Raw genomic sequence first — 11,207 nt, 5'->3', positions numbered from 1 at the left:
TTAATTAAAATTTAAAATTGATTTTATGTATATGTTTTGATTTAGAAAATTTTTCTAGACAAAAGTGCGCCAAAACAGCGGTTAAAAGTAAACGTTTCTGGTGACGGAAGTGACGTTCGCGGGCGTGCAACTACGCGCGTTTATCGGTTGTGATTTGAAATGCGTTTTCCTCAGCAGAAGCTGGAGTTTAAAATATAAAAGGTTTCCTGAGGAGAATGGAGTCAGCGGTCCTCAGGTCCGCGCGGAGCTTCCTGACTTTTCTGCTTGGGTGAGTGTCATCGCACGGACCAATTTGTGACAGCAGTCACTGTCTAACGGGATGGAGGAGAAGGGGCGATAGGACGTGTCCAATAAAGATTTAGATAAATATTTGAAGAGAAGTCTGATTAGTTCAATAGCTTTTGGGAAGTGTCGGGACCGGGTGCACTCTGTGCTCTATTGATCCGTGCTACACACAAAATACTGGAAGAACTCAGCGGGTCAGGCAGCATCTATGGAGGGGGAATAAACAACCCCTTTCGGGCTGAGACATTTTTTATTGTTTGTCATACTTTATTGATCCCGGGGGAAATTGGTTTTCGTTACAGTTGCACCATAAATAATAAATAGTAATAGAACCATAAATAGTTAAATAGTAATATGTAATTATGCCAGTAAATTATGAAATAAGTCCAGGACCAGCCTATTGGCTCAGGGTGTCTGACCCTCCAAGGGAGAAGTTGTAAAGTTTGATGGCCACAGGCAGGAATGACTTCCTATGACGCTCTGTGCTGCATCTCGGTGGAATGAGTCTCTGGCTGAATGTACTCCTGTGCCCAACCAGTACATTATGTAGTGGATGGGAGACATTGTCCAAGATGGCATGCAACTTGGACAGCATCCTCTTTTCAGACACCACTGTGAGAGAGTCCAGTTCCATCCCCACAACATCATTGGCCTTACGAATGAGTTTGTTGATTCTGTTGGTGTCTGCTACCCTCAGCCTGCTGCTCCAGCACACAACAGCAAACATGATAGCACTGGCCACCACAGACTTGTAGAACATCTCAGCATCGTCCGGCAGATGTTAAAGGACCTCAGTCTCCTCAGGAAATAGAGACGGCTCTGACACTTCTTGTAGACAGCCTCAGTGTTCTTTGACCAGTCCAGTTTATTGTCAATTCGTATCCCCAGGTATTTGTAATCCTCCAGCATGTCCACACTGACCCCCTGGATGGAAACAGGGGTCACCCTGTTCAAAAAGGGTTTGGTGTCATAACTCAGGATCACTTTTTGTGTTCCCCGTTCTGACTACACTCTCACCCCTCCATCTGACCTGCCCATCACCACCTTCTGGGTCCCCTCCTCCTTCGCTTTCTTCCATGCTCCAATTTGATAGAGGTGTACAAGATAATAAGAGGAATAGATAGAGTGAATAGCCAGCGCCTCTTCCCCAGGGCACCACTGCTCAATACAAGAGGACATGGCTTTAAGGTAAGGGGTGGGAAGTTCAAGGGGGATATTAGAGGAAGGTTTTTTACTCAGAGAGTGGTTGGTGCGTGGAATGCATTGCCTGAGTCAGTGGTGGAGGCAGATACACTAGTGAAGTTTAAGAGATTGCTAGACAGGTATATGGAGGAATTTAAGGTGGGGGTTATATGGGAGGCAGGGTTTGAGGGTCGGCACAACATTGTGGGCTGAAGGGCCTGTACTGTGCTGTACTGTTTTTATGTTCACTTTCTTCCATGCTCCAATTTCCTCATTAGTTTCTTGTTGTTCAGCTCTTCAGCTGTTCCACCTCTCACCTCCCAGCTTCCCACTTCATCTCTCCCCTCACCTATCTTTAAGGACCCATGAAGGATATGAATTCTAGCAAGGCTTTAACAATGTCCTGCTAGTCTGGAATATTTTTCCACGTAGGGTCTAAATTACAAAATGTTTGTGGATACAGTGGTATGGAGGGTTGTTTTTCAGGTCAGAGGACCGTGTCTGGTAGTGTACACTGGCATCAGTGATAAGTCCATTGTTGTCTGTCTTCTTTCTCAACAACTTGGGTGAGGCATAGTTAGTAAGTTTGTGGGTGATGTCAAAATTATTTGGATAATGGACAGTGACAAAAATCTTTTAAAATGATAACAGAATCTAGATCAACTGGAAAAGTGGGCCGAGGAATGGCGGCAGGAAGCTAATTCTGCTAAGTGTGAAGTGTTGCGTTTTGGTAAGTTTAATCAGGGCAGGACTTGCACTGTAAATGGTGGGGCATCGGAGAGTGGTATAGAATCAAGAGAGTCCTGGGGTATAAGTACATGGTTTTCTGAAAATACCATAATGCGTTTCAAGCAAAATCTAATTCTTAGAGAACCCTGGGTTAGCAAGAGATGTGATCATTGTAATCAATTATGAGGCACTGAGGATCAAATGCTTATAATAAGTAATTCATTTCTTAAATTAAGCCTGTAATCCCTCAGCTGCCTTCTTGCTATTGAGCGCACCCCCCCGCCGCCCTCTTTATATTATCACCCCTTTAGAAACTTCCACTGTCCCATAGGGTGGGCGCTATTGCCCACTTTGGGAACTACTGAATAGAGGGTGGTGGGATGTGAAATGAGCTGCCAGAGGAAGTGGTAGAGGCAGGGACAAATTCCAATGTTTAATAGACATTTGTACAGAGAGGGATATGGGCCAAATGCAGACAAAGAGGCTTTGAGGAAAGAGAAGCCGAATAAACAGTGTAAAGACAGTAAGGTAGAAGGGCTGAGATGTGTGTACCTCAGTGCAAGAAGCATCAGGAACAAAGGTGATGAACTGAGAGCTTGGATACATACATGGAATTATGATGTAGTGGCCATTACAGAGACTTGGCTGGCACCAGGGCAGGAATGGATTCTCAATATTCCTGGATTTCAGTGCTTTAAAAGGGATAAAGATGGGGGGAAAAGGGGAGGAGGGGTGGCATTACTGGTCAGGGATACTATTACAGCTACAGAAAGGGTGGGTAATGTAGCAGGATCCTCTTTTGAGTCAATATGGGTGGAAGTCAGGAACAGGAAGGGAGCAGTTACTCTACTGGGGGTATTCTATAGGCCCCCTGGTAGCAGCAGAGATACAGAGGAGCAGATTAGGAGGCAGATTTTGGGAAGGTGCAAAAATAACAGGGTTGTTAGCATGGGTGACTTTAACTTCCCTAATATTGATTGGCACCTGATTAGTTCGAAGGGTTTAGATGGGGCAGAATTTGTTAAGTGTGTCTAGGATGGATTCCTGTCACAGTCTGTGGACAGGCCGACCAGGGGGAATGCCATACTAGATCTAGTACTAGGTAATGAACCGGGTCAGGTCACAGATCTCTCAGTGGGTGAGCATCTGGGGGACAGTGACCACTGCTCCCTGGCCTTTATTATTATCATAGAAAAGGATAGAATCAGAGAGGACAGGAAAATTTTTAATTGGGGAAAGGCAAATTATGAGGCTATGAGGCTATAAGGCTAGAACTTGCGGGTGTGAATTGGGATGATGTTTTTGCAGGGAAATGTACTATGGACATGTGGTCGATGTTTGGAAATCTCTTGCGGGATGTAAGGGATAAATTTGTCCCGGTGAGGAAGATAAAGAATGGTAGGGTGAAGGAACCATGGGTGACAAGTGAGGTGGAAAATCTAGTCAGGTGGAAGGAGGCAGCATACATGAGGTTTAGGAAGCAAGGATCAGATGGGTCTATTGAGGAATATAGGGAAGCAAGAAAGGAGCTTAAGAAGGGGCTGAGAAGAGCAAGAAGGGGGCATGAGAAGGCCTTGGCAAGTAGGGTAAAGGAAAACCCCAAGGCATTCTTCAATTATGTGAAGAAAAAAAGGATGACAGGAGTGAAGGTAGGACCGATTAGAGATAAAGGTGGGAAGATGTGCCTGGAGGCTGTGGAAGTGAGCAAGGTCCTCAATGAATACTTCTCTTCGGTATTTACCAATGAGAGGGAACTTGATGATGGTGAGGACAATATGAGTGAGGTTGATGTTCTGGAGCATGTTGATATTAAGGGAGAGGAGGTGTTGGAGTTGTTAAAATACATTAGGACAGATAAGTCCCCGGGGCCTGACGGAATATTCCCCAGGCTGCTCCACGAGGCGAGAGAGGAGATTGCTGAGCCTCTGGCTAGGATCTTTACGTACTCGTTGTCCACGGGAGTGGTACCGGAGGATTGGAGGGAGGCGAATGTCGTTCCCTTGTTCAAAAAAGGTAGTAGGGATAGTCCGGGTAATTATAGACCAGTGAGCCTTACGTCTGTGGTGGGAAAGCTGTTGGAAAAGATTCTTAGAGATAGGATCTATAGGCATTTAGAGAACCATGGTCTGATCAGGGACAGTCAGCATGGCTTTGTGAAGGGCAGATCATGTCTAACAAGCCTGATAGAGGTGACCAGGCGTATAGATGAGGGTAGTGCAGTGGATGTGATCTATATGGATTTTAGTAAGGCATTTGACAAGGTTCCACACAGTAGGCTTATTCAGAAAGTTGGAAGGCATGTGATCCAGGGGTTTGGCCAGGTGGATTCAGAATTGGCTTGCCTGCAGAAGGCAGAGGGTGGTGGTGGAGGGAGCAGATTCAGATTGGAGGATTGTGACTAGTGGTGTCCCACAAGGATCTGTTCTGGGACCTCTACTTTTCGTGATTTTTATTAACGACCTGGATGTGGGGGTAGAAGGGTGGGTTGGCAAGTTTGCAGATGACACAAAGGTTGGTGGTGTTGTAGATAGTGTAGAGGATTGTCAAAGATTGCAGAGAGACATTGATAGGATGCAGAAGTGGGCTGAGAAGTGGCAGATGGAGTTCAACCTGGAGAAGTGTGAGGTGTTACACTTTGGAGGGATAAACTCCAAGGCAGAGTACAAAGTAAATGGCAGGGTACTTGGTAGTGTGGAGGAGCAGAGGGATCTCGGGGTACATGTCCACAGATCCCTGAAAGTTGCCTCACAGGTGGATAGGATAGTTAAGAAAGCTTATGGGGTGCTAGCTTTCATAAGTCGAGGGACAGAGTTTAAGAGTCGCAATGTAATGATGCAGCTCTATAAAACTCTGGTTAGGCCACACTTGGAGTACTGTGTCCAGTTCTGGTCACCTCACTATGGGAAGGATGTGGAAGCATTGGAAAGGGTACAGAGGAGATTTACCAGGATGTTGCCTGGTTTAGAAAGTATGCATTATGATCAGAGATTAAGGGAACTAAGGCTTTACTCTTTGGAGAGAAGGAGGATGAGAGGAGACATGATAGAGGTGTACAAGATAGTAAGAGGAATAGATAGAGTGGATAGCCAGCGCCTCTTCCCCAGGGCACCACTGCTCAATACAAGAGGACATGGCTTTAAGGTAAGGGGTGGGAAGTTCAAGGGGGATATTAGAGGAAGGTTTTTTTACTCGGAGAGTGGTTGGTGCGTGGAATGCACTGCCTGAGTCAGTGGTGGAGGCAGATACACTAGTGAAGTTTAAGAGACTACTAGACAGGTATATGGAGGAATCTAAGGTGGGTGCTTATATGGGAGGCAGGGTTTGAGGGTCGGTACAACATTGAGGGCTGAAGGGCCTGTTCTGTGCTGTACTATTCTATGTTCTATAAATGGGACAAGCTAAGCTAGAGGCAGCACTGTCGGCATGGACGAGATGGGCAGAAGTGTCGAGTCCATGATGTGTAACTCTATGACTGTATATTAATTCTAGAGTGGTAGAAAATTCTTCCAGTAAATCAATATAAACAAAGATTACCACCTTTATGTACAGCATTGTTGGAGTCTGATTTTGTCTTTCAATATATTTTTCTTCTTCCCAGACTTTGTGAGGAAGAGAAGAAAGGAAAGTTGAAGGGTCCTGTGCTATTTGAGGTAATTGTCCATCACCTCTCTGCCATTGAACAGCTGAGGAGAATTGTATTTTTGCTGTATATTAAAAATTTCCACCAATGCTTTCTGTCGCCATTCCTGCTTTTTCTCTTAATTATGATTTTCAGCCACTGCTATTTCTTGTCTACATCCTATTGCTTAATTATTTCATATGTCAAAGAGTCATTTATTATTGAAGTATACAACTCTGAAATTATTCTTCTCCAGATAACCACGAAGCTGCACGATCCTCAACCCCCAATTCCCTCTTCACTGCACAAAAAAACACAAAAATGTAACAGGCTTGTCGACCCCCAGATCCTCTTTCCCCGCACACAAAAAACAAGAGAATGATAGGGTGAAAAACACAGATTACAAAAAAACCCATAGGACTGATAAACAGTACACAATCCAAGTCCACATCCAAATGGGGTTGAATATGGTTCGGCTTCAGCAGTACCAATGACGTTCACTTCTGTCCTCATTTCCCAGGAACTCGACTACTTTGAAAATATACATCAGTGCAATAAAAGCTGATTTTAAAAAAAATCTAACTGACCATTTGATAAGCATTCTTGAAATTAATAGTTCATAATAGACTACTAGTAGCAAACAGCCGTCGATGATCATCCCAGAGGACCTCTGGTGGACTGTGTCCTCTCCAGGGTGCAAGCCTGGGTGGGAAGATTTGGAGAACCGGCTGTTTCCCATGCAGCGGGTTCCCCCTCTCCACGTCACTGATGTAGTCCAAGGGAAGGGCAAGCGCTGATACAGCTTGGTACCAGTGTCATCGCAGAGGTTGCCAGAGTGAAGTTGTAAACAACATCAAACTGCCTTAGGGACCCCGGCTCCGGATTTCTTCCTCGAGGTTTACTCCCAAAGCCTTTCCCATGGGTGGGTATGGCCGCAAGGCAGCAGAGGTTTAAAAACAAGAGTATTCTGAAGTCTAGTATATTTAGCAACTGCTTATTTTGCTATTCATGAAAGAAGGAAGATAGAAAACAGGGAACCATAGACCTTTTGACCGAATAGCTGGAAAGTGAAAACATTTATTGGAAACGTTATAAGCAGAATAGAATTGGTCAATGTAGATTGTGGAAAATTGTTCAAGGTAAGGTGGCTAAAAGGGAAACGTGGAATTTCAAGAAGCACTTAAAAAGCAGCCAAACAAATAAAAGTTCCAAGAGGAACAAGAGTTCAAGGTGGGCAGCATGGTAACGCAGCACCAGCAACCTGGGTTCAGTTCCTTGCTACCGTCTGTTAGGAGTTTGTATGTTTACCTGGTGACCACATGGGTTTCTCCCAGGTGCTTTGGTTTGCTCCCCCATTCCAAAATCGTATGGGTTAGTATGTTAAATCGAAAGGATTAGTATGTTAAAACATATGGGTTAGTATGTTAATTGGTCACAAGAGTGTCACTGGGTGGTGCGGGCTCGATGGGCCAAGAGGGCCTGTTACTGCATTGTATCTCCAAACAATATCCCCAACGGACAACTGAGTTGCATACCTGGGTCCTGTATGTGGGTCAGCTTGTTCACAAACGGAAGTGTTCTTAATGTCAATGATATGTTCACTGACAAAACTAATGCTGAAATGGTAACACCATAAGATACAGGAGCAATGGTCTTGAATTTTTGGCTGTTACTGGTGCCCTCCGCTGCGAAGTTTGATGCAAAGTACTGATTGAGCTCCTCTGTCATTTCCCTGATTCCTATTACTACTTCGCCAGCATCATTTTTAAGCGGTACAATGTCTACTCTTGCTTCTCTTTTATCTTTTATGTATTAAACATTTTCAGTTGATAAACCTTGGCAGCATTGGCAGAAATCAAGATCATGTCATTACAGGGAATTAGATGTGCACACCTCTTGTTTTATGATACAGTGACATATCAAATTAGTAATAACGAAGTGTGCATTTGTACCTTTCCCTTCCTATCCATGACCGACATCTTTACTATTTCAATGTTTATTGGGTAGTTTAGATCTGATTTTACTTTTTGAGATTTCCATCTTTTTTCTCTACCTTGAATACTTTAATGTTTGTAGGGTGCTTTGGGATGTTCAGAGATTTTATAAAGATTTCTTTGTCTTGTAGGATGATGTTCAAGTGCACATTGTAGATGAAGTGAATAAAAGTCCTTTGCACGCATTCTGGAAGGAGAATGCGTCGGTGTTCATAGCAGAAAAGGCAGTAAGTATGTAATTTATCAATCTGTGTCAGATCACTTGAACATCTGTATAGGTGTGCTCAAAGAGGGCTGCCAGCAGCAACAGTAGTGTTAAATTAAACCTGAAATGAAAGCAGATGGTTACTGAGTGGCCTAGTCCTTCATTTTCTTGTTATTCCAAGTTAAAGGATGTGAACTTTGAACTGTTTCTGAAATGAAAGCACATGCCTTTCAGTGATCCTTTATTTTTGTAAGATGGCGGCACCCTCGGACACAGTGGGACCAGTCAAAGGTGTAATTGTTTGTCCCTTACATCTATTTTTATGATCACAAATCACTGTTGGATACTAGAACATCACTGCAGGACTATCCCATCAGCAAGTTGGTTGATGGCGATGGAGCTGGATTTATTGTGTGCTGATGTTGTGCTAAGAGGGTATGCAGTGGGCATTTTTATTGTGATTACAGGACCCTGCTGGACATTGGTAATGTAGTATACTGCAAGTCTAGTTCACTGGCTCATTGGTGAGACCGATGGCAGGAGAGCTGTGTTGCCTCGGTTGTGGCCCTTGGATTAGTCACCTGTTGCAGCCACCCGGGGGAGGAGACACCAGGGTGGTGTGGGAGGGAGCAGAGGCCTCTGTAGGTGCACTAGAGTCTGTACTGGGTTGGGGGTGGGGGGGCGGAGCTGGCGCCTTCTATCAGTGTGGCTCTCCAGTATTTGCTCAGTGCTACTTCTGGTGTTCGCTTGGTAGAAGAAGCAGCTGGAGCAGAACAACTTACCATCAATCTACAGGCCATGCCACTTGGGCTTGGGCTATACAGTGGATTCTGGTTAATTGGGCCATTGGCTATTCGGAGCAGCCACTTATTTGGGACAAAACTTAAAGAACAAAATCCAATCGAGATAATAGCCAGGATTCCCCTTGTGTATTCGGGACATTCTGCTGCGTAACTGGGTCAGGAGTCTGTTACTGAACAGTTTCCAACTAGTGTCAGTCGCCTGCACGTCATGTGGCCATTAGACACTACACCGTTTTTAAAATAGTGTTACGTGCGTGTTTGTGTTCAAAAAGTAGTGATTTTTGTCACTGAAATTGACAAGTAATAAATAGCAAGACAACTCAGAACTGTTTTGCTCAATGCAATTTCAAGCATCCAGGCTTGGAAATGCCAGAAACTGGGGGTGAAAATGAAAATACTTCAATTTCACTACTTCAACAAGTTAGGAAGTACAAAGAACTTGAAGGTATCAACAATCATTTTGAATGTTACAATTAAAATGAAGATTTTGAGGATAGAATCATCACTGCACTGATTGAAGGCAGTCCAATATCTGCACTAGGTGTCTGCACTGATTTTGTTCATTGTGTACACCGGATGAATTCCTCTTTTGATAACTATTAGAAAATAATACAGTTTTATAGTACTGTAGTAGTATTGGTAGTGTTCTAATCTGTTCTGTATTTCATTTTAAGTATATAATTTGGTACTCAGTTAAACCGTAGTTTGTATTCTTTATACCTTTTTAACTATTTCCATGAAACTTCAGCTAATTGGGACAGCCACTTAATTGGACCAAAGTGTATTGGTCCTGGAGTGTCCAATTAATGGAAATCCACTGTATTATCATTTTTTTGTGACTGTATATTCTTCTGCTATTGTAACCCTATATGCTGTGTGCTGTTGGTAATGTGTTTTGCACCTTGGCCCCTAAGGAACACTGTTTCATTTGGCTATATACATGTATGTTTGAACGATAATTAATCTTGTACTTGAATTTGTGCTTTACATAGATTTATTGTTGAATTTTCTGCCACCTTAGCATAATGTTTTTTATCGCTGATTCTTATTACCTTACTGATTGAAGAGCTGGTTTATTAAAATTTGAAGTTATCTCTTTCATACCATAAAGGAACATTGTGACTGCTACTAACTGTTCATGGGAGGAAGTCAGTCTAATATTTAATTACAGACCCTAAAAGAGAAGAAGAAAACCTATCAAAGACAAGTCTTTAAAATATGAGAATTTTTTTCTTTTTTTTTCATGTATTTAAAATTTGCACTGTTGATTATGTGTATTGTGTTATTATAGACCCTCAGAAAATCCCACGTTTGATGACGAGTGGCTGGATCTAATGTTAGGCAAAGTTGGGACGATAGAATTTGACCCTTACTTGCTGTCAGTTATTCCTGTTGGCATTTAGGGCATCTCTGGTGGTGTTCAAGGCTTTCTTCATCATGCCAGTAGTTTCCTCTCGGTTTTCACTACTGTCAGCCAGCCAGGTGGAGACTCAGGAATACCTTTACACTCAAGTAGAAAAATTGCTCGTTGCTGTTTCTGTGCAGTTTTGTTTGACCAGTCAGGGTTGTTAGCCCTGAGCTGAACCCCCGAACCTGGAGGATCAGCGGACCACTCTTGGTCTGGCCTCTATTCTTTGATCTGTTTGTCATGGGTGACCCTGCCAAAAGCCAAAGCATAAAGCCCTGACTCCGGCCAACATAGTTCTCTGTGTTATTAAAGCATGCAAGCCTCCAAACCACGACAAGGATATGGTCCTCTTAGAGGAGAAATTCACCACGAATTAACTTTACTCTGAGATTAAAAATTGGCTGGGTTTCATGTTGTCTGGATTGGGCTAGGCTCTGATTTGTCTCTCTAGCTGATTAACTGGCAATACTCACTATTTAGGTTCATGCCTGAAGATTGAATTTGGGAATTCTGAGTCATTAGGTGAAGCATTGCTTCAGAGGTTTAATGCTTTGGTGGTACATGGGCAACAGAGTTAGAAAATATTTGTTTTCTCTGGTTACTTGGTCTGACTACGAGTGCCCTTTTCTCTCATAGCCACCTAAACAGGATGAAGCCTACATGGATACCTCTGCAGATGATGAAACCAGCAAGGTAATATCCAGCAAGTTAGAGGATGTGGGCCCATTGCCTCTTTCGAGTATGAAAGCAAGGTAAAAGCAAAGTAATAACAAAGTTACTCACATATACTTTTTACTATTAAAAGAATTGACTCTTGGTTACCTAGCACGGTTTGCAGAAATTCTGTTCACTTCTTACACTCACACTTGTAAAAACCTCAAAAAATAAAAAAAAACTTGTGTGAAGGCTTTCTTTCTGAATTGTACTGTTCATCGTGTAATCTGCTTTGCTTTTTGGAACGAGTGCTTCCCTTGTAGCACTA

The 11,207-nt window shown here is 43.2% G+C and overlaps 1 protein-coding gene across 4 annotated transcripts in view; it reads left to right on the top strand.

Annotated features, from left to right (window-relative positions):
• Positions 1 to 135: 135 nt before the first annotated feature.
• Positions 136 to 11,207, top strand: part of zwilch (zwilch kinetochore protein) — a 51,557-nt gene continuing 40,485 nt past the window's right edge. For 3 of the 4 annotated variants that reach the window (XR_010020205.1, XM_063066230.1, XM_063066231.1), the window contains exons 1-4: positions 150 to 268; positions 5,795 to 5,846; positions 7,941 to 8,036; positions 10,862 to 10,977. Coding sequence is in view for 3 of the 4 variants with exons in the window: in XM_063066230.1 (XP_062922300.1) it covers positions 216 to 268; positions 5,795 to 5,846; positions 7,941 to 8,036; positions 10,862 to 10,977 (317 nt within the window). In the remaining variant the exon portion in view is untranslated. Of the gene's footprint in view, positions 269 to 2,118; positions 2,198 to 5,794; positions 5,847 to 7,940; positions 8,037 to 10,861; positions 10,978 to 11,207 lie in introns of all 4 variants that reach the window. The other variant, XM_063066233.1, reaches the window with a different exon arrangement.

The sequence above is a fragment of the Mobula hypostoma genome, chromosome 13 (genome assembly GCF_963921235.1).
Source record: "Mobula hypostoma chromosome 13, sMobHyp1.1, whole genome shotgun sequence".
NCBI classification, from domain to species: domain Eukaryota; kingdom Metazoa; phylum Chordata; class Chondrichthyes; order Myliobatiformes; family Myliobatidae; genus Mobula; species Mobula hypostoma.
This window is presented reverse-complemented; position numbering and strand designations above follow the sequence as displayed.